Below are 24,674 nucleotides of genomic sequence, written 5' to 3'. Positions count from 1 at the left end.
GGCAGATACAGATTAATCAGGTCTGACACAGTCCATGTCCCACATGGGGCTCACAGTCTTAATCCCCATTTTACAGAAGACGTAACTGAAGCCCACAGAAATTAAGTGACTTGCCCAAGGCCACACAGCAGACAAGGGGCAGAAATGGAATTAGAAACCAGGATCTTCTGACTTCCAGGCCTGTGCTCTAGCTACTGGGCTACACTGCTTCTTAGAATCAATAAACATTCAGTCAATCAATCGTATTTACGGAGTATTTACTGTGTGCAGAGCACTGAAGTAAGCACTTGGAGAGTTGGTAGACACATGACTTCCTGTTTTAAAAGGGTAACTAAGGACAGAAAAGTAGAACCCAGTCTAGGCTAATGGTCCCAGTTGAATTCCAAAATGATGGGGCCTAGAAATACCCTGGCTCTCGGTGGGGACCATAGGCAACCTTACCTCACTTCCTAAACTGGAGAAGTGGTGGAAGGGAAAGAGAATAAAGCACTATGCCTGCCCAGCAGCCAGACAGAACTACCGCCCACCCTTTCAGAAATAGAGAGGGGGAATGATAATATTTTTTAACAAACGTATAAGCTTTCAAAATAATCTGGAATTGTCATGCATTAACTAACCAAACACAATGATTTCGGGTTGGCTGGATTTGGTAGGTACAAGGCAAGCTGAGTAGTGTGGACATTACTGAGTATATGGGGTTCCCTGGACCTCCTAAGGCTTAGCACCATAACCAGATGTAGATAATCTACTCACAGTAAAAACAATTTCATTATAATTCCACAATCAAAGTTATGTTGCTGAAAACCATACTGAATGAGAAGTGACTTAACTGTACGCTACGGTTGGGTAAGGAGTTAGGGCTACCTACCTATTATTTCTGAATTCCCTTAAATTGTCCCAAATTTGAGGTATAGTAAATCTTTGGGTGACACCTTGCCTTTCTCCTCACTGTACATTTTAATTCAACTGTGATAAAGCTAAATCAAACTCCAGGGATTTGGGACACTCCCCAGGACTCTCGACTGACTCTGCTGCTCCTTGGGCTCTAGGAGCACCAGAAGAGGTTTTGGGGAGATTTCAGGGAGTATCTGCATCAAAGGGGGCAGTTTCCAGGGAACCCAAAACTTCCTTCCCTCAGGCAGGCCTTCTACACAATACCGCCAGCTGGAAATGGACCAGAAGCACAACTTCATGGAGTCATGCCACTCTCCTGTTCCTCACCACCACTAACCCATGCCTGGGTCACTTTTGTTGGGCAGGGCTATCATAAAAATACACAACAGCATAACTGGAATTTATGATATTTTAAAAGTATTCCCCAATATTCACTTTTTCATTTTCATCTCTTAAAAGTGACCACTTTAGTTAAAATAACTAAGAAGTTTCTTCTCGATACATTCGGATACAGCATCATATAAAGAAAAACAGTATTTTCACAGGAACATATTGAGCATTTTTAACACTGAGTTAAGATGAAGCCAAGTATACCTTTTATAATTTATCTTTGGTTGCATGAGGTAATTGTATATTATTTTTAATCACAGTGGTTTACAATAAGAGTTACAAAATAACAGAGAAGTAGAAGACAACTATGCAGAATTTGCTCTTGAATCACATTTATGGTTAACCTTCCTCATTTTCCTCAAGTTAGGCAAACAAAACAATTGAGATTTTCTTTGGCTCTCACACATTATGTAAGAGTCACAAGCTAATACCTGAACTGAATGTTTGGCTGCCAAGTATATTTTCATAGTTTCATACTTTTTGGAAACAATGACTTAAGCCATGTAGATTTTCATTTCCAAATAAAATTTCGAATAAATACAATATTCTGAGAGGATTGGTGACATTTTGGAAATTTCAAAGTCAAAACAAAATTAGCCTAGATGTCATTGCAGATTTGAAAAATATTGCTGAAAAACCTTGACCTTCAGAAGCCAACTAATTCTAATTTCTAATGAACTAATTCAAATTAAAAAATATGTACAACTCAAGAAACCTTGATAATCCTATAGTATTTAATTACAAAGTCTTAAAGATTTATTACTAGGCTCAAATCCATTATTATCTATGCATTAAATACACTTTGTGAAATAGAGTAAATGTCAGGTATTGGTTCTGGGGTCCAGTGCCACCATGAGTAGGGATTTAAGTGATTTAAGGAGTAGAATTACTGTAGTGGGTAGATTCACTCCTTAAATTCCAGTCAGCACAGGACTGTGAAGAGCCTGTTTGACAAACTGTGCTGAGGAGGGGCAAATGAAACAGACAGAAGAGAGGGCACTGCTTCTTAGAGAAGGGTAGGACCCAGAAAACATGACCTCAGGCAACTGTCTATTTCTATTTCCATCAGTCCTGCTGGGACTTAACAGTATTCCCATATATTTCTACAGAAAAAAGGAAATTTTTGCCAATCTGGGTCACTGCGGCCAAGTACCGCAGTTGACTTACAGTTCACTCCCAAGAAGAACTGTTGGTTCCTAGTTACTGTATGGTGAAGATGAGAGTTAGGATGTGGAGAGCATACAAGTAGTTCCCATGCTCCAGCGCTTAGAACAGTGCTTGGCAAATGGTGAGTGCTTAACAGATACCATCATTATTATTATAACTCTTTCCAACAGCCCTGCTTCCCAGAGGAGGGAGGTCATGCACACAGAATGACTCTGTGACAGGAGACCATCACCAGCCCCCTTTTCCTCCAAGTGTTGGCTACCACCATATCCCCAGACCTGGCTCCTGCAAAAGTGGACCTGGGTACTGGTCAAAAAGGGTGGGACTCGAAAAGGTAATGCTTTTAGCTAGGAAGACTTGATGAAGGTAAAAGCAGTGGGAAGCCCATTACCTTATGGAGTTGCAGAGGTAACGCAAGATAAATCTCTCCCTCCATAAGTCCATCTTCTCTCAGAGTGTCAAATTCCTCTTTTCTCTCCTCCCCAAATCCCTCTCTCTCTGAGCTGATTGCCACCTTTCCCTAAAAATATTTGCTGAAACACTAAACATTGCCAATTGTCCCCAGGAAGAAAGAAGACTTGAGGCCATTATATATAATCCCAGATGATTTTAAGAGAGTTTGTAAAGCTTTATGTTTTTTAAAATGGGTTTTACTCACTTGGTCAGATGGCGTGTATTCATTTTGCTTGACTATGTCAATCTTGTCTAAAAAGCTGAAACAGAAACGAAGTCATTTAATTTTGTATGCAGTTCATATCAATTTGCTTTTCTATATTATAACCATTTAAAAGTTTCTGAAAAAAAACTGCCAGAGTGCCAGGGATTTTTTTTTGCAGTTATAGTGTACAATCAATTAATGTTATTTACTGAACACCTGGCTGGCCAACAGAAATTTTGTCTAACAGCAATTACTCTAGCTGTGTGCCTTAAAAATGCTACAGTGAACAAAGGACAATTGTTGAAACAAAAAAAAACAACTTTCAAGAATATACTTCCAATCCAGAGATAACTCCTCCAAAATGAAGTGGACACCTACACCACCATGTTTTGGGGCACAATGGATAGCTGAATTTAGCCCACTCTGCCCCTTGGAGATGCAAAGGGATCAGAGGAGGAGCCAAGATAAGGAGGATTTCATGCTTAACCCCTGCTGGCAGGACATGGCCCCTGGACTTGAGGGGTTCCAGTCTCCCTCAACGGGTTGTGGGGCTTGATGAGAGGCCAACCACCCCCTGCCCCAGCTCCCAACTCCGATACTGGCAGGGAAGGGGAGGTGAGGGAGGAGGGTAATACATCATGGGGCTGTCCACCAAGTAGAGGCAAAGGATGGGATGGAGACAATAAAACAGGGAGAATACATTATTTACTGAACATCTAACTCTATACTAAAAGCTAGGAAGAGTTCAAAGAAAATGCTATCCTCTATCTTCTCCCCCTCCTCTTCTCTTTTGTAACTCCCTTTCTTCTTCCTCATTCCCTCTTTTTTTCCTCTCCTCTTTCTCCCCATATTTTTCCTTCCTCAGCCCCTCAAAGTTCCATCCTAACTTTGGCTCCATGTTCAAAAACCATTGAGGAGCCCAATTCTAACACCATTTTTAAACAAAATAATTTTAAATGCATAATTTTGCTTTGACCCAGACCCAAGAGACCAAGAATACTACAAGTATACATATGCATGCAATATATATGTAATATAATTCTTGTTCTGAGAAACATTTAAATGTAATAGTAATGATTTTATATAGTGTTTTGTATTTCAAAGTGTTTTCACGTAATCAGTTTTCATATCTTTCATAGCATCCCTGTGGGTTACGAAGAAATAAGCATTTGCAGTATTTTAAGTTGTGCTTAACTAATGCTGTTAACTAGAATACCTTTAACTACCTTGCAAATGATCCTATATAGTACATTTTAGAAGGTTATACCTCATGCTGTTGAGACACAAGGAGGTTAAATGCTTTGCTCAAGGGACCACTAATCGTCTCCTCCGTTTCCTACTCTAGAAGGACCATTTAAAAAGTAATTTCATGTTCTATGACTATTATACAAATACTTTGTGATTTGAAAAAACAATTCAAATTGGAATGTTTTCACTTTGCAGCACGGGTATGACATATAATGCATAGTCTACAAAATCTACATAGTAGACAAATGCTAAGGCAAATTCTAGCAAGATAAGTCAATGCTCCAGGAAAGACATATTTCACAAATCTTGATTTTCTACAAAGGACACCTATTAACTGTTGGGCTTTTTCAGGTATATTATCATACTTATTGAAAAAATAGATTCTTAGGAGACAGTTATGAGTTGTAGGTGAACTACAGATGAGTGGCAATGTGTCCATGAACTCAATACCCCCACTTTTGACCTTTAGTAAAAAAAAAAGGGAAAAATGTTTTGTTATGGTAATGCAATTTTTCAACGAATATTTCGTATCGAACCATTTTATAAAGTTACTTCTATTTTACACAACTTTATTTCAAATGAATTCTATTTAGTATAACTACTTTTGCAGATACACACTAATCCAGAGTACCAGGGATAAATATTAGAAGTGATTTCTAAGTCAGATATTCAGTAAACTATGACATTTCAGTAAACTTCGATTGAGGCTATTCCCATAGCCTATCAAACACATTTTCTTTTCAGGTTGTTCAGTCTTTGCTTCTCTCTGGGACTACACAGATGGGTGTGCTACCTGGGTCCCCAAAAGCTTCTGCAGGCTGACACTTTAAAAGCTCTGTCTATAGCTTAAAATAGTACATGAATGGTAGGATCAGTGCTTTTTCAGATCTTTGGTCAGTGTAGCTTCAATGATGTCCAAGGCAGGAACTGAGTGGGTGGCTGAAGAGAGACCTATTTTCCTGGTACCCTTTGCTGAACCAGAGAAATTCAACCTCAGGGAGTTTGGCCTTTGTGGGCCCCCATTCATTTGAGGTCTTTTCCTGAATTCCTCGCTACCCTCTTCTAGCTCTACAGGTAGAAAGACAGGACAGAGATAATAAATAATAATGACTGTGGTATTTGTTAAGCGCTTACTATGTGCCTAGCGCTATACTAAGCTCTGGGGTACAGTATATGCAGATGGAACATAGTCCCGGTCCCACATGAGGCTCATGGTTTAAGTAGGAGGGAGACCAGATATTGAATCCCCATTTTGCAGATAAGGAAACTAAGGCGCAGAGGTGGTCATACAGTAGGCAAGTGGCAGTCAGGATTAGAACTCAGGTCCTGTGACTCTCAGGCCCATGCACTTTACACCAGGCCAGGTAAGTAACATCTTTTCTGCATTAAAATAGTAAATAATTAGTCTCTATATGACTTTAAAACTCAGAATACCAGATTCACTCAACATTTACAGTACATTTATACGAGCAACAGTTTTATACTAATAATAAATTCACTGGCTTTTGGATACTCTGACAACCATGAAATAAAAAGATTTTAAAACCCAGAACTGAAAGTACAAACCTCTTAGGCTTGTTTATGTAGACTATTTTTAGACCTCTAATTTCCTTGAAAAACACCAGCTACATACTGCAGGAGGAGCCGTTCCGTACCAGAGAATTATTCCAATAGCAAATAGATCTGGACAAAGCAATCAGGTTTGGACTTCTATATGCTATAGGGGCAGAGCCTCTCGAGGACAGGGCCAAATCATGACAGATGCAGACACACTGAGGCAGCCACTATTAGAGTCAGATACAAAGATTTGTAGGCGGGGACACACACAACCAGAACCGAAGCATGAGCCAGGGCCCGAGCCAAAGCCAGAGGCTACAGTCCAAGACCAAGTCGGTGCCGGGGCGACAGCCCTGAGCCAGAACCAGAGCCACGCCTTAAAACCGAGCCAAAGCTGAAGCCACAGCCTGAAACTGAGACGGAATCACTGCTTGAGACCAAGCCAGTACCACCAATTGAGCCAGAGCCACAGACCAAGAGTGGATCAAAACCAGTTCCAGAGGCTGAGCAAACACCTAACAAGACTGAAATGGAGTTTGAGAGAAATCCACTAAAACACTGAGCTAATCAGAAGCTGGAGGAGCGGGCAAGAAACTGCAGACACTGAGGAAGGCCATTTGGCTCCTGGTTTTCTGGAGTTCTTGTCGTGTCTGCCAGCATGGGAGCTGGTCAGGAGAGGCAAATACCGGCAGTGAATGCTTAGGAGAGCTGGTGACTGCCTCACTTACCTGCTGCTGCAAGGCTCCATGATGCCCACTGCACCCTGAAACTCCTACTTTTGCTGCTTCTAGATAGTCAAAAATAGAATGTTTGACCATGCTATAAGATGTAAGTGTCTTGTCATCAGTCAGAATGGGCATATTTGTGCTCCCTGTATAACTGTCCCAGCTACTGTGGGGTGAATGCCCGAGTTTGGGGCTAAGCAGTGTCCTCCATCCTTTCGTAGAAATGGGGAAATTCCAGCATACTTACTGTTAATAGTAAAGCTGTAATCATTTCATAGTTGCCAAAAACTCAATGGTTGTTGAAACATTATTTTGAGAAAAGCAAGAAATAACAGGTGTTAAAATTCAGAGCTTTTCTGTCCAAGTCTTAGTCTTGTTACAGAACAACCAAAGCCTAAAATCATACACATAATTAGGCATATTTTAAGGATTCAAGATAAAGTGATTAGAGTGGTGGGTAGTTTCAGCTTGAAAAAAGGCAAAAATATAGAGGAAAAGTTGATCCACCAGTCCTCTAGCTTGCTGGAAGAACCGATCTGTAAAGGTGGAGAGAAAAGAGTTTAAAGATAGCTTGAGTTAAAGGAGTGCCCTTAGGGGGCTTGAGGACAAAGCAAAGGGGTGGGGATTAGATGTGCAAAATCAAACTGAGATGGCTGTGATGTGACTTTTGGGAAGCAGCAGGGTCTAGTGGAAACAGCATGGGCCTGGATTCTAATCCCAACTCCACCACTTGCCTACTGTGTGATCTTGGGTAAATCACACCTCCTCTGTGTCTCAGTTTCCTCATCAGTAAATTGGGAATTCAAGTCCGGTTCTCCTTCCCACTTAGGCTGGGAACCCCATGTGAGACATGGGACTGTGTCCATCCTGATTATCTTGTATCTACCCCAGTGCTTAGTACAGGGCTGGGCACATAGTAAGTGCTTAACAAATACCATTATTATTATTATTTGTGCTCACTCTTCCTTCCCTGACTGCCATCTTCATCTGCTCACTCTCTTACAGCTCTCTCTCCAGTGCTTTTAAACATGCCCACAACTCCTCACGTCGTTCTGACATCACTCAGCTACCTCCGATCTCTCCTACTATTTCTGTCCAAGCGCCTCAAATGGGTTGTTACTCCCGTTACTCCATTTTCTCTCCTCCAACTCAACAACCTTCTACGATTCAATTTTCGCCCCATTCACTTCACTGAAATGGCTCTCTCCAAGGATACCAATGACCTCCTCTTCACTAAACTTAGATGGCTTTACTCGGTTCTAATCCTCCTTAGCCCCTCAACTGGTTTAGACACTGTGGGATTCCCCTTTCTCCTGAAAACACTATCTAAACTTAGCTTCTCTGATATAGCCCTCTCCTGGTTCTTCTCTTTCTTTGATGATTCCTTCTCACGACTCTCTCCTCAGACTTCCTCTGCCTTTCACCCTCTAACTGTGGGTGTCCCTCAAGGTTCAGTTATGGGTCCCCTTCAATTCTCAATCTACATTCACTCCCGTGGGGAGCACATCTGTTCTTAAAATTACAACTACCATCTTTAAGCAGAAGACTTCCAAATCAACCTAACCAGTCCCAATCTCTCCTCTGCAACTTCACATAACCTCCTGCCTCCACATGGATGTCCTGTCAGCAAAGCAACTCAACCTAAATATGCCCAAAACAGAATTCCTCATCTTCTCTCCCAAATCTTCTCAACCTTTCTCATCCCAGGTGTCAACATCACCATCCTGCCTGCCTCAAACCTACAGTCGGGGGGGGGGCGGGGGGCATTTTTCTTGATTACTCTCTTTCTTTTTCAACCCTATATTTAGTCTGTCACTAAATCCTGTTGGTGGTTTTTCACAATATCTTCAAAGTCTGCCACTCTCTCTGTATCCCAACTGACACCACCATACTGGTCCCAACACTTGTAAGAGATACGACTGTATCGGCTTCTTCATAGACCTCTCTGAATCCAGTCGTTCCCCACTACTTACTGCTAAATTTTTTTTCTAAAACATTGTGCTGCACAAAACCTCAGAAATCTCCAGTGATTGCTCATTCTTCCCTGCATCAAGCAGTAACTCGACCACTGGCTTTAAGGCATCAATTAAGCAATTTCTTCCTTATTTATGTTTGCTCTCCTCCACTATACCCCAGTTTACATGCTTTACTCCTCTTAAATCAATCTACTCATTGTGCCCTGTTTTGTCTGTCTAACCTCTTGGTCACACCCTTCTTTCAGTTTGAAACTTTCTTCCCCTTCACATCTGGTAGAGAACTGCTCTCTCACCTTCAAGGCCCTTCGAAAATCACCTCTCCTCCAGGAAGCTTTCCGTGATTCATTTTTCACCTTCCCACACTATTTCCATCTCTATTACTACATAAACACTTCTGCATCCCTAAACTCTTGGGCACTCAATCCCATCTCCTATCCTCCCCATCCTTGGCATCCGACACCCCCCTGGCCCCGGGACTTACATACATATGTCTGTACTCTACTGCTTCCTCCCACCTATAATTCACTTTAATGTTTGTTTCCCGTTAGATTGTAAGCCCTTTGAAGGTATAGATCATGTCTACTAAATGTACTGAACTCTCCCAAATGCTAAACATAGTGAACTGCACAAAATAAATGGTCAGTCAATTAATTACTGGCATTTATTGAGTGCTTAATGTATACAAAACACTATACTAAGCATTTGGGAGAGTAGAATACAACAGAGTTGGTAGACACAAGGAGTTTACAATCTAGCTCAATAAATGCTATTGATTGATGACTAATTTCCCTACTTTCTATATACCTTAGAATTCTTTTGCACTTATCCATTGTTCATTTACACTATTTTCTATTAATTTAACTACCAATGTTTATTACTGTACAATGCTCCTGTCTATATCACCCTGAATTTCTCCCTTTATTCACCCCTCCCCATGCTCAGCCCTACAGCACTTATATACATACCTGCAATTTACTTATTTATATTAATACCTGTCTCCCCCTACCTCACACATACCACCCTCCTCCAGACTGTCAGCTTGTTGTGGGCAGGGAATGAGCCTGTTTGTTGTTACACTGTATTCTCCAAAGGGCTTAGTTCAGTGCTCTGCACACAATAAGCACTCAATAAATACATTTGACTGACCTTTCATTCTTAACTACCATATACTTTATGGTTCTAGGACAGTGCTCTGCATATAATGAATACTCAGTGCATGCAAAGTGTTATTAAAATCGCATCTCCTCCAAGTGGCCTTCCCTGATTAAGTTCTCAAATTCCCCTACTACCTCTCCCTTCTGTCACCCTTGCATCTTGGATTTGTACCATTTATTCACCTCACCCTCAGTCCCACAGCAACTACGTACACATTCAAAATTTATTTTAATGTCTATCTTTCCCTTTAGACTATAAGCTCCTTTTGGGAAGGAAATGTGTCTACTCTCCCAAGTGCTTAGTAACACTACTCTGCACCCAGAAAGCACTCAGTTAATACGATTGATTGATTGATTGTTGATAAAATAATGTTAACGGTTGCCGACCCCGGGTTACCTGAATGGTCCTGAAAAGTAGTGAGAAAACTGCAGAGCTCCAAACAATTGATGTCATGTCTTTGTTTCACACTTAGTACAGTGCACTACATTAAGCAGCCGCACAATAAAAACTACTATTAAAATTTTTAAATGAAGTAAGGATTATGAGGTGAAAATTTGAGTACTGTACTAACTCAATATATTTCCCCTAAACTCGGAACAACAGAATTGTTAGACATGTTCCCTACCAATAGAGCTTATAGGGTAGAGGATCAATAGTATTTATAGAGCACTTACTCTGTACTGAGCCCTATAGTAAGCCCTAGGGAGAGTACAACAGAGTTAGGAGACATGATACCTGACCCCAAGTGGCTTACTATATCCTAACATTTTCTTTAAAATAAAAATTGTAAAAAATTAATGAAAGGGCAATTTGTTATAAACTCAGGTGTGAAGCATTCCGTTGATGAAATAATCTTTAATGTTTCAAATACTTAATAAAACAAATGGAGCTCGGGCCTAAAACTCTTTTTTTTTTTTAAAAAAAAGAGACACCCTGTTGTGTATTAATTACAGGAAAAAAATTATAATTCCTAAAATTTCAAAGGGAAAAAAGTGCTTAGCCTAGCCAGGAAACAGAAATTTATAATGGAAAAATCAGTAAAGGTGTAATTTTAAATGAGATTTATTTTTAAAAGGAAAACAGCCTCACTAAAACATATATTTAAGATAATGTTAGAAAAATTAAAAATATACCTTTTAAAATACAACTAACTATATCCTTCCACAACTTGACATCACAAGATGCATGGACGGAAGATGAATTTGTGAGTCAGTTTCAACTGAAGAATAACCTTAGAACATTCTCACCACGTGGAGGCAGAGGGGCACCACTAGGCAAATTTCAATCAAATAATGTGAAAGCTAAAAAAGTATGACTCCGTATATTTGGAATCAACTTGCGGTAATCAAGGTTACAATTCCTTATATGGAATGGAGAACTTCAAGCACGAACAAAAATGGAGAATATTAAAACCACGAGCTATGAAGAAATACAGCTATCATTAATAAAAGTGTTGCTGTTTAAAAAATTTCACTGTAAGAATCTTTCTTTCCATAAATAAAGGATATTCTGTTAGCACAGGGAGCTAATTCGACTATATTATTAGGGATACAAATTTGAAGCACTAGACAATCCTAACAAATTTAAACATCATTGAATGTGAAATATGCTGGGACCACAGACTATATAGCGCCAGAAAGAGCAATTATGAAAAAACAAGAATAAATAAAATCTATTTAAAGAAATACTTTAAGTCTTTTTTCTTCCCTCTACTAGTCTAAAGTTAGTCTAGCTTAAAGAATACACTCACTTTCCCAATCAGCTTTACATTACAGCAGAGGGACAGAAATAGCTCCCAGCCGCCTTGGCCTCTAGCATGGTTGTCATGACAATGGAACCACAGTTCTATAAATAGATCATCAACACCAAATCTTGAGAGAGAGAGAGAGGAAGGAGAGGGAAAGAGAGAGAGAAATGGAGAGAGAGGGAGGGAGAGGGACAGAGGGGGGCGGAGGGGGGAGAGAGATAGAAAGACATCTGGAATGGGGCCAGTCAAACCCAGTTGCAAGTAAAAATAGACACTGGCAGTTTTGAAACTGAAAGGTACAATGCAGCTCTCAACCCTTAAGCAAAGCTAACCAGAATTAAAAGAGAAATAAGTTCCTTCTCTTGCAATGCAGGATCACATTTTGGCAAATAGTTGTAAAGTATGTTTAAAGGTCATTTTAATAAAGTAAAGCAGTTGAGATTTTGCTGTTCCGTATCTCAGTTGTTTTCACAGATTATTTAAACATTCCTCTTCAAATCAATACATAAAAACTGCGGATTTTTACATTTGGGTAGAATATAAACTTAGTGTTAAAAAAGTGAAACTTGACAGATCAAGAATGAGTCAGGTGGACATATGATGTTTGCTAATCCATTTTAATCACATTAACTGCATCTCTGAAGCATCCACTATGCTTGCTAGATTACTGCGAACACCATAAAGGTTCTATGAAATGGCCAAATGTACAACAAGAAAATTCCAAACACTATAAAACTTCTATAAGGGCAAATAAAGTACAGAAAATATCTAGATAATGACCTAAAAATTAATCTTCCTTATGACAAGTCAAATCTAAACTTCCCTCTAGAGTTAACAATTCTATTAAAATTCATTGCATTACTTGATTCCACTTCCTCTATTACTGCTATGTAATAATAATTTTCTTTCCCTTCAGTGCCTGGAAGACTATTCTATTCTAACATTATGCTTTTCCTCAATCCATTGAATTATGTCCAAAATAATCAATGTAGATAGGACTGTTAAACAACCGTATAGTATTTGTCAATACTACTGAACCAACATTTTTCATAAAAATGTATGTTTATTTGAGCATTTTATTGCTAATGAGTATTGTAACTTGAAATGTTCAATTCACAATTATCAGCTCTTTGGAGGCAAGGTCAACTTGAAAATTACTAAACTTCAATTTTTTTTCAGATTATATAATGCCTTTGAACAATCATATGAGCTAGAATTTGACTCTTTCTTAGAAGAGTGAAAAATGTAATTTGACGATATTGAAGTGAGTGCTTAACAAATCACCAATGTTAGAAATAGTAAATTGAGGTGCAATAACCTTTAAAGATGTATCTATTTTAAAGCCAAAAAAGAAAAATAGATGTAAAGGAACCATAGACACCATTTTACAAATCCATAAAACTAATTAAATTGTTCTATATTGCACAAGTGCCAGTAGTGCATTAATACACAGATTCAAACTGCACTGCACCATCGGTCCCTAGGATTCCTTCAGGTTTCACTGATATCTCATTCCTTTCTCACCATCTAGTCTGTAAACTTCTTGTAGGCATGGATCAGATTTACCTACTCTATTGCAATGTACTTCCCCAAGTGTTTAGTACAGTGTTCTGCACACAGTAAGCATTTATTAAATACCACTGACTGACTGATTACAATTGCAGTTTCTCTTCAGCCAGACAAATGGCATGCTTTGCTTTCACTTGGTAGAAACTGCTGTTCAAAAGTAAACTTCTGAGGAATATAAAGTTCCTCATAGTACACACATTATCTGAAATTCATAATTATAATTTTCAACTAAGGCATTGGACCAAATGCCTCCTTGTTTAATGACATAAAATAGGTGAGGCTGATTGTCCCTCTTTATGTACTTGGGAAAACCCTTTCAGATGCCTTGGTAAAAGGTGAGAAGATTAAAATGCCTCAGGGAACTCTGTGTCTTGTTTCTTTTTTCTTAACAATGATAATACAGCATGGCTCAGGGGAAAGAGCACAGGCTTAGAAGTCAGAGGCTGTGGGTTCTAATTCCAGCTCTGCCACTTGTCTGCTGTGTGACCTTAGGCAAGTCACATAACTTCTCTGTGCCTTTCAGTTACCTCATCTGTAAAATGGGGATTAAGACAGAGCCCCATGTGGGACAACCTGATTACCTTGTTGCTATCCCAGGGCTTAGAACAGTGCTTGGCACACAGTAAGCTCTTAAGAAATACCAACATTATCATTATTATTATTATTATTTTTCTAACACTGACAATGGTCTGTGCTAAGTGCTTACTATGTGCCAAGTACTGAAGATACGGGATAATCAAATTGGAAACAGTCACTGCCCCACATGGGGCTCACAGTCTAAAGGAAAAAGGACAGATATTGAATTCCTACTTTACAGATGAAGAAACTGAGGCACAGAGAAGTGACTTGCCAAGAAGTCAAATGACAACTGATGGATCTGGGATTAGAACCCAGGTCCTTTGACTCATTTTTCCCCCAGGCACATCTGGGATACCCTAACCCCTAGGCCACGTCTGTCAGAGATGAAGCAGTTAACAGTATCCAGTACGGTAATTCTTAGCGGGCCTTGTCCACATAAAGGATCCTGGGTAATTGATCATTGGGGAAGAAGTTCCAAATGTCACTGCTGATTTTTATATTTGTGAACAGAAGTTCCGGTGCACTTGATCTTCTGGTCTACCATGTCTTCTTGAAGCATGGAATCTGACTGAGGGCCCAGAGTGGGCGCCATTGAAGTCAGCAAATTCCTCTTGCTGATGTTTTCACAAGTTAGAAACTTGATTACTGCCTGCTTGATTCTGGGAGTGGGTAAGAATGCTTTCATTTATCTGGCATGGATAAGGGCTCCAATGAATATCATGGTTCGATTGAGTAATAGGATTTCACGATGAGAATTAAGACTCCTCTGAGCTGCTGATTAATCAGCTCTTTATGAGGCAATCATCCAGACATGAGAAGATGTGCAGTTCCTTCCAACATAATCACGCTACCAGAGCAACAGAGTACTCTGTAAATTATCTGAAAGGCTAAAGTTAACCCGAGGGCTAGCACTCTGAACTATATACGCCTGAGGTCGTCATGGAACCAACCAAATCATCTTCAATTGACTGTCCATCAATGAAAGTAAAATTCTTCACCTGGAGAGTGCACAGCCAGTCTTCTGGCCAAATTAGTGGGAAGATCTTTTGAAATGATACTATTTGAACTCTGTCCAATCCTGTTGCCAGTCACAATATGAAGCCATTTCTATGAAAACTGTTATGGACAGTGCCCTATTTGCTGATTTGCTAAGATAATGAAAGCTGCCAATTTTGGATGGATAAACGCCTTTTGTGGGGGCAATGATCTCTTCATTACAGCAAGAAAACTAACAATTTAGCAAGTACTGATATTATTTAGTTCTAAAGTACTCCAACTAGCCTTCCAAATCTTGCACCTGTACTAAACTTTTGACTTTGATCCAGAATGTGAGAGGCGAACAATTCCAGGATTTCCATTTGTTTTCCATTGCTATAATTAGTGCTTCCAGCTTTCAGTTTAAACTTCGGAGAAAATCTAATACATTGGGGAACAAGGAGTCATGTGAACTTAAGATGGAGAATTGTTTTTGGCTTACTGCTATCTTCACCCTGAATATTAAATTATACATGGAGAGAGGCTCTCCCAAGTTTAACACTACTTACATTTACGTTAAGTCCTTTTTTCTACCTAAATAAACAGCCTATCTTATTACAAGGTTCTGACGGACTTGAAATTCTTCAGTCAATACCCTTGTTCTTCCATCTGTGCATTAATGCCAGATGTATGTCTGAAATGCCCCTGAATCTGAAGCAGCAGTTGTATTTATTGTCCTTAACTACCCTATGGATCTCATTCTATGGATCCTAACTTTTTCCCATTATCCAGCATGCTTCCCCTACATTCATATTTATAAAGAAATACAAACACATATATGTATATATAAAAATGCTCCACACCCATATCTGGGCATCATCCCTGCAGTGATTCTGCTACTTAGCTTCTGAACAAGCATAGGCAAATGGACTTTGTAATGGAGGAGGTCCAAGTGGGGTGAGCTGTATTTCTTCCTTCCAGGAAAATATGACCACATTTTCAAAATGAATGTTTAAATCCCAAACTAAAGAACTCTGAACTTTGCTTAAATGACTCTGTATTTGCAGCACACTTGGTGGAGAGACTTAAGTAAATTTTGTCTCCTCTTATGCTGTAATATGGATTTTAACTGAAAAACCTGATTTGACCATGTTTGAAAGATTTTGCTAACAAGTCTACCTGAACATTTTTTATCTTTGTTTTCTTCTGAGTAAAATCATGCCTAACTGATGTTTACTACTGCCCTTAAGTGGAAGATCTTCATCCCAATGTCAGTTATTAAAGTAAATAACTGCTTCAGGACATATTTTCACTAAAGAATCTTGTTCATTTGGAAGAATGAAATAAGAATAATAGCTGATTTCTCACTCATAAATGAGCTCCAGGACCTTTAGGGACAAAGTAGCATTTCAGAAGCTATGAAAGTACTAAATATAAAATACGAGTGAAATGAAACAAACTTTTCAATACCCATGTACATATGTTTTAAGCTTCTATTTCAAACTTAGATAGACACTTATTGCCAGATTAGGGATAATTTAAGATCTTTAAATTAATATGATAGCTGTTAATGGCTACCCTTTTTCAAATGATAAAATACTTCCCTTTTGTTGTTGAGTCAAACACTACCAAATTTAAATCTGGAAAAATAAAATTAAGTTAAGAACAGATAGCTGGGATGGCTAATTATTTAATTCTGTTAATTTAATTCTTTAATTCTGTTAATTCTTTTTGGAGATCAGGGTAACTTGGTAACATCTAAATGGAGTGAACCAAGTATTTGATTTCATGAAACAGCAACGAGGCACCATCTCCAGTTTTCTTCCATGCATAATTTCACTCAAACTACCATTATTTTGGGTCATTTTCATTAATCAATAGTCACTGTGTACCTCAAAAATTGTCTTTCATTTTAATGATTGCATCTATAGATATGCTGATATAATAGACAGCATAAGGATATAAAGAAATTGTAAAAAATACAGTTTCAACTGTGACATCAATTACTAGTGAAAGCAGAGGCAGAAGGGGTAGAGGAAATGGAAAGTAATACAAGTATGAGTAGGGTGGCCACTGATGGCCTTCATAAATACTTGAGAAGGAAACGTACAGAACGTCTCAAGGGCTATGCCAGGCACACTGCAAAAACAACGATATCATAAAGTGCCATTTTGTGGAACTCTATCGGGGGCCACCTGAACCCAGGGGGACCTCAAATACTTTCACTTATTTCAGTGCCCTTGAGTTCCTTTCCCAGATTCCCTCGAACAAGAGTGCCTCAGCCCAGCTGTGAAACTCGGCTGCAGGGGCCAAGGCAGAGGAAGGATACATGCCGAAAACAAAAAGAAAAGGTGTTTGGTGCCAAATCTGTATCAGAGAGGGCACAGACCAACTGAAAACCAGAATATCCAGCATAAAATTTGGTATCTGGCCATACTGAAGACAGATGAGGGAGCCAAGCATGCTGATTTGGTAGGCAAGCAAAGTGATTAATCTATACTATGAAAATAATAGAACAAAGTATTTGTAAAGTTATCTGTAATATAGTAACATGTAAGAGAAGATTTCATGGCACTTTAGAATAAAGCCTTTGAAAAAATGTTTTTAACTTTACAAATATAAGATGTGGCAAAGCTGCTCTTAGACCAATGAATTCTGATTTTTCTTTCGTATTTTAACCACAAATCATGCTTCCACCATAAGAGTATCTTTCTAATAGCCAGAGGAAATCTCTACCTGCTGTTAATAAAAGATCCCCAGAAAGAAGGAGCTTATTTTGCATCATAACATCCTTTCACTTGACTATTGCATCTACCTTGACTACTGCATCTGACTTCTCGCTGACCTCCTGGCCTCCTGTCTCTCCCCACTCCAATCTGTATTTCACTCTGCTGCGCAGATCATTTATCAACAGAAACCTTGTCTATGCCTCCCCATTCCCCAAGAACCTCCACCAGCTGCCCATCCATCTCCACATCAGACAGAACTTCCTTACCTATGGCTTTCAAGCACTCAATCAGCTTGCCCAATCCTACCCCACCTCACTAGTCTCCTACCAATGGCCCAGCCCACACACTCCTCTACGCAGAACCCGTTTACTTACTGTGCCCCAATCTTTTCAATCTCACCACTGATCCCTTTCTCACATCCTCCCCTAGCCTGGAACTCTCTCCCCTCTGCATATGCCACTCTGTTCACCCTCAAAGCATCAAAAAGGTCATATCTTCTTCAAGACGCTTTCTCCGATAAAACCCTCTTTTCTCCTGCTCACTCTCCCTTCCATGTCGTCTATGCACTTGGATCCTGACCTTTGGAAATTAGATATTTGCCCCACTCCCATCCCACAGCACTTATGTACAGATCTTTAAATTAATTATACACTATACATTATTTATTCATTCATATTAATATCTGTCTGCTCCCTAGACTGCAAGCTCATTAAGGGCAGGGAACGTTTCTGCTAAGTCTGTTGTATTGTACTCTCCCAAGTACTTCATACAGTGCTCTGCACATAGTAAGTGCTCAATAAATACCATTGATGGATTGATTTCACTTGCAAACTAATAAAAAGATCTTTCATTTTTAAAATATTTGACATGTTCCTGACCTGAATAAAATATTCAAGTTGTTGTTTTAAGAGCAAGTTTGTTACTACTTAGCAGTAATCAAATCAAACCCCTAGCATCTAGTTTTAACATAATGAATAATTTATATTTATTCAAGACTCATGAGCAATCACGTATAGAGCAATCAACTTTCACCTCTTCTAAATGGGCTTGAAAACAGACTAAATCAGACAGTCTATACAATCCTTAGGACAGAAACACGTGCAGAATAGGTTTAAAAATCATTTTAATAATGGTAATTTCAATGACTTAAAATGCCCATTTAAACAAAATGTGTCTCTCTTTCATAAAATAGAACAAGTTAGTATGAACTCTTATGGCTAAACACATTAGCACACTCAAGTCTTCCATTCAGCTAGAGGAAAAACTTATCACTTATTCCGATCATGAATTTGGATGCAAGTCAGTTTTTGTTTAGAGTGAAAGCAGTTTTGTGGTTATAAAGTCCTGCTTTTTACATGGTTTTCCTTCTCTCTATCCCTAAAACCATTTCCACAGACAACTAAGAATGCTCCAGAGTTTTCAACCAATGTATTCAGATTGTGGGTAGCTAATGAAGAACGGAATGGTAGTATACTTAGCAAACTACTTCTGGAGACTGCTTAAGATGAAAATATTTTTGGGACCCAAAATAATTATTCCCCAGTGGATCAGAGTTAAAAACAAAGTTGTCTAGGAAATGGTGACATGAGAAGAATTTTACTGTAATATACCCCCTAAAAAAATAAATGTGACTATGCAATTCAGAGTCCATGAATTTAAAGTCCATGTTACATTCATTTGGAGACAAGCAAATGCCATTAATCATTTGTGATTTTCAATATTGCAAATGATAGAATTAGGTCTTTTGTCAAATATAATTAGCATATATTTAGTATTTAAATTTATGCTATCTACCCTTCCCCTGATTTTACTACATATACTTAATATTAAAACAAAATTTTATTTACAATTTAAATAAGGCCATTCCATCCAACTAGTGTGCTCCAGGATAGATTTTTCCTCTCAAAAATAACTGTACTATGAATAAACACATCATACTCCTGATGAAATGTAACCGTCATTATTCTGGTCAATTTACTGTAAATTAAAGGCAGAAAAAATCCAAAATGTCTATGTCTGGGGTATGAATTTTTGAGGGGGGAAAAGCCTCCCAGAGTTCAAGGGATCATTGTTTATTTTTTTTTACAAATTTGTGCAAAAAATGATTCAAATTTTGCTTTTAGCTTTAAAATTCACATATAGGACCTTACTAGAAAGAAATATTTCTCTTCAGTGGAATTTATAAATGTCTGAATGAACACCTCTCACAGCTATATGTTGTTATGCCTGGCACTGTTATTGGGCTTCGCATCAACCTCAAATTAACTGGTACAGTGTGCAGGAATGGGGCAAAAGAAGTTATTACATTTCCATAAGGGATAAGGAAAAACTGCCCAAGTATTTCAGTTGCACAAGAAACACCAATATTTTTGGAGTGGGGAAAGGGAAATTCCTCAGGGGGGGAAAAAGATATCAATCAATGGCATTTATTGAGTTACTATGTGCAAAGTACAATGCTTTAGTGGATACATTCCCTGCCCATAATCAGTTTACAGCCTAGAGGGAGAGATGCATTTAAAAGTAAGCATATCTTTTATTATTTTTATGGCATTTGTTAAGTGCTTAATATGTGCTAAGCACTATTCTAAGAGCTGGGGTAGATACAAGGTAATCAGGTTGGAAACAGTCCCTGTCCCACATAGGGTTCATAGTCTCAATCCTGATTTTCCAGATGAGGTAACTGAGGTCCAGAGAAGTGAATCCCAGTGCAAAATAACACCTGAGTCTTAGCTACAGTGATACTGTTGCAATTCAAATCAATTTTGCATGAAAGTGTTAAGAAATACTTGGACAAAAAAAATTTACTTCTTTAGAAATTAAATTTTTTAAATGACTTGTGGATAGAAATTGATGTAATCAAGTAAAACCTCAAATATCCCTACCCTAGGTATGGTGCACATGTCTTGCAGGTTCCTGTTAACCTTGAGGGGTTTGGAAAATTCCAGAATTATTTTAATGGCTTCATTCAAAAAGAATTTCATGTTCAAGAAAAATGGTTACAGAGCTACGGTTGTTGCGAGGTTCTGATACTTGAATTTCTGATACTTGAATATCTGAATACTACCCTATAGACAGTATGTTAAACAAAAAAACTATATTACCTTCGATTGTCAAATTTTAAACAAAGAATATGGCTCTACAGCTAGCACTTTAATTCCAAATCTTAACGACTCCATTTTTAGCATTTTAAAATGCTCACAGACACACTGCAGCCCTCTCAGTTCTGTAACAGCTGGTTACAGCCCTAGCAGGGACTCTCCTATTTGAATTGCCTTCCTGCATACCCAGAGTCTTTCCCTTCCCCCAAGGCAGCCGCTTTGTTAAAAATAGCTCTTTGCTGGCTTTTGCTGTGTTGGTAGTTTACATAAGCTCTTAATGGGGAAGGGATCCTTGCAGTGGCTCCAAGGTACTCCGACTAATAGAAAGTTTCTGGATATGAGATATACTTCAGGAACAAGCTAGGAGTATAGATATAAAGTAGAAGGGATTGTGTATTGTGTCCACCAAATGTATACCTCCATTATTTGTATGGCATCTTATTTGTGATGGCAATGGAAAAAAAAAGAGTTCTCAACACCAAAATAAAGTCCAAAAAACAAAAGGTTAAATCCCTATGCTGTTTCTCGGATAGTGGGGTATTTTTTACTCAACTAATTGTACTTGTATTCAATCATACTTTTCATACAAAGACAACCTGAAGGGAACAATATTTTTTCAGAAAATAAGATTAGGGGATGGAGAGAGCCATGGACAACGAGCAGAGTGCTGGAAGGGCAAAGGGAATGAGTATGGAAGGAGCGAGGGAAAGAGAAATGGGATGAAGCAGGAAGGGGATAAAGAGAGGAGTGAAAGGGAAAGATTGAAAAAGGAAAGGGGGGGGGGGGGGGAGGCCCCAAAGAGAAAGAGATAGAAAGAGAAAGCAGAGAAGGGAAAAGAAATGAGGTGGGAAAGGGGAAAGGATAGAAGGGGACAAGAGTTAGGAGGGAACTATTTTTTCTGCAGTTCTCTGCCAACCACTTCCATCAATGCTGTACAAGCTGGAGTCCCAGTTACTTTCCAGATGACTGGGGCCTGCCAGCAAGCCACTGTGTTCCAGGCAAGGGAGGATTTGTTGCCCAGGCCATGGCCTGGATGGAGTTGGGGGTTCCCAGAATGTGTTGGGTAAAGCTCTTATGGGAAGTGACATCACTTCTAGATTGGCATTGGTTGGAAAGAGTTCCATGTGGCTGGGGTGAGAGTTCAGTAGACATGGCTGCTGGCACTAAGGCTTTGGGGTCCATTTCTGCCACCTAATCAATTGTGGGTTTTCTCGTGGGCACTTATTGCCAGAGGCTTTTCAAGTGGCAGGATGGAACTCTAAAATTTGGTGCTGTTTCCACCAAATGCGGCTTGTCTGACAATACCATAGCACATGAGCTTATAAATAAAAGTACAATAATTCTTGTAAATTATGATATATCCCTACTTTCACTTATCTCTATGTCCATATATAGGGATTTTCTGTGGGTTTCCTAATGTGTTTGTTTTACACAAAGGCAACAAATTTTAAAAAGATTGAGGTCTACCGAAATCCCATGGCTCTACTGTGTCTGCTTTCAACGACAATTTTCTCTTGTTCCAATTCAGAGCTTTTCTGTCCCACAGTCATACTGTTTCCAACTGTACACAACTAATTTACAACACCTTGAGAGTATATTTACAATGTATGTAAAAAATGAAGGTGGGAAGGGGATGTAAGATGAATGCAAACACAACTGAGTCAAAATGATGAAAACATGCCATAATATATTTTCTTTTTTACTATAGGTTCAAATTAAGAATTTATTGGACCTATTCTTACTTCAGACATTAATTTCTCAAAACTCTTACAAAAATACTCTTGATATATTTTCATGGTGATATTGTTGTGAATTCTATTTATTTGCTATTGTTTTAATGAGATGTTCATCCCCTAGATTCTATTTATTGCTATTGTTCTTGTCTGTCTGTCTCCCCCAATTAGACTGTAAGCCCATCAAAGGGCAGGGACTGTCTCTGTTACCGATTTGCACATTCCAAGTGCTTAGTACAGTGCTCTGCACATAGTAAGCGCTCAATAAATACTATTGAATGAATGTTTTATATATAAATCAGCTGTCATTACCTACTACAAATTCAAAATACAACAAGGATCTCACAAAATGTTTCCTCTTTTGTAGAAAAGGTGGGGTAAGGCAGAAAGTATGATAAAACTTCAAGATGTTTTCGTGGCATTTGTCAAATGCTTATTATGTGTCAAGCACTACTCTAAGTGCTGAGGTAGATACAATTTTCTCAGGTTGGACACAGTCCCTACACCATATGGGGGACACAGTTTAAATAGGTGGAAGGAGAATTTAATCTCCTTTTTACAGATAAGGTAACCGAGTCATAGAGAACTCAAGTGACTTGTCCAAGGTCATATGGCAGAAACGTGCACAGCTGGAATTAGAACTCAGGTCCTCTGACTACCAGGCTCTTGCTCTTTCCACTAGGCCATGCTACTTCCCATGAAATTATGAAATAAAGTTAAAATTTTGACATTGAATAACTTTTTAAAATTCCAACAGACATTTTTTCAAACTGCATATTGTTTTATAGTACTGGCAAAAGGCTCAAAAATCTTCTAAAGAAATGTTATTTCTTCATTAGATGAAAATATATTTCATTTCTCAATAAAAATGAAGCGATACTAAAAGCAAATAATAAAATTCATGGTACATATTTTAGCAAGGTGTTTCCCAATATTTTTTAAAATGTGAGTTTCAAAGGGAAAGTAGACTCTTCCAAGTGCTTAGTACAGTGCTCTGCATACAATAAGTGCTCAATACAATTGATTAACAAAAACCCCATGGATGCCTGAACAAATGCTATTCCTTATATAATCCTTGTGGGCAGGGAACATGTCTATAAGATGCTATATTTCATTCTCCCAAGTGCTTAGCATTGAGCTTTTCACACAGTGAGTGTTCTACAAATACTACGTGTAGTGGATACAGCATGGGCCTGGGAGTCAGAAGGTTGTGAGTTCTAATCCCAGCTCTGCCATTTGTCTGCTATGTGACCTTGGGCAAGTCACTTCATTTCTGTGTGCTTCAGTTTTCTCATCTGTAAAATGGGGATTGAGACTGTGAGCCCCACGTGCTACAGGGACTGTGTCCAACCCAATTTGCTTGTATCCACCCCAGTGCTTAGTACTGTCGCACAGTACATGCTTAACAAATGGCAGATTTACAATTATTACTGTGGTTTGAGTGATATTTCTTTGAAAAAGAGAGGGAGGGGATAATGGGGGAGTTTATACTCACGGCTGCTCAAGCTGTACTCCCGGACCTGTTCATCCTAGTTTTCAATCTGTGTCAAAATCGTAAATTTGGGGCCTGTTTTTTCTTTAAAACTGTTCCCTCCCAGTCCTCATCCCTCCCCTTTCTCTCAAAAATCCTGTCCCCTTATCACCCCTGCACTCACAATGAAAGGTTGGTAGCAATGACCTGAAATAACATTGAAATATTATTGCAAGCTAGCACTTGGTACAGTGCTCTGCACACAGTAAGTGCTCAACAAATATGATTGAATGAAATATTCCTATTGGGCAAAATGTATTTTAATACCTTATTTTTCAATTGGGAATGATGTTATATCAGCCACATCATTTAGAACAATGATCATCAAAATCTTCATCAAAATCTATAACTGCTTATGGAAAATGGGTCTTTCATTATATTATCTAAAGAAAGGGTGTGAGGTTATGCAATTATTTGTTTTCTACAATTAACAACATTTTTTAGGATTCATCAAAATTTGTAATAATTTTATTGCATATAGTTAGCTTTAGGCTGAAAGGTTAATGAGAAATTTTAAAATGCCAAACATTCATTTTCACCCCCAAAATATTTCAGACACCCCTCCTCTTTTACATATCTGGTATTTGAAACATTGGGACAGTAATTCAGAGATTCAGCATTAATTGGCTACAGAGTTTCAGATCACATCAAACTGAGTCCCTACAAATCTTGGTGTGTTTTTTTTAAAACAGTTAGCGATTATACTAGCACATTTTATTTATCCTACGATATTAATGTTAACTAACTGGTAAAATGAAAAATGCAACTGCTGCCTATTTTCTAACTTCTCCATGAAGTTTTCCCTAATTAATTCTCAATAATAACAGATATTTCTACCATCTGTTTCAAAAACTTATTGCTGACAGTCAGAAAAATAACATTCTAGCTTGAATGACAATTTTATTTTAAGAAAGTTTTGAAATGAACAGTTCTTTCTCAGTGT

General features: G+C 38.5%; 1 protein-coding gene across 2 annotated transcripts in view; it reads right to left on the bottom strand.

The window, feature by feature from the left end:
* GNAS (GNAS complex locus) overlaps positions 1-24,674 on the bottom strand; it is a 125,238-nt gene that overhangs the window by 23,036 nt on the left and 77,528 nt on the right. Inside the window, exons 1-2 of one of the 2 annotated variants that reach the window (XM_007671425.3) lie at positions 11,521-11,591; positions 3,110-3,164 (exon numbers count right to left, since the gene is read on the bottom strand). Coding sequence is in view for 1 of the 2 variants with exons in the window: in XM_029070346.2 (XP_028926179.1) it covers positions 3,110-3,164 (55 nt within the window). In the remaining variant the exon portion in view is untranslated. Of the gene's footprint in view, positions 1-3,109; positions 3,165-11,520; positions 11,592-24,674 lie in introns of those variants that run through there. The other variant, XM_029070346.2, reaches the window with a different exon arrangement.

This window comes from Ornithorhynchus anatinus, chromosome 8 (assembly GCF_004115215.2).
Source record: "Ornithorhynchus anatinus isolate Pmale09 chromosome 8, mOrnAna1.pri.v4, whole genome shotgun sequence".
NCBI lineage: Eukaryota > Metazoa > Chordata > Mammalia > Monotremata > Ornithorhynchidae > Ornithorhynchus > Ornithorhynchus anatinus.
Note: the sequence above shows the minus strand (reverse complement) of the source record. Positions and strands in the feature narration are given on the sequence as shown.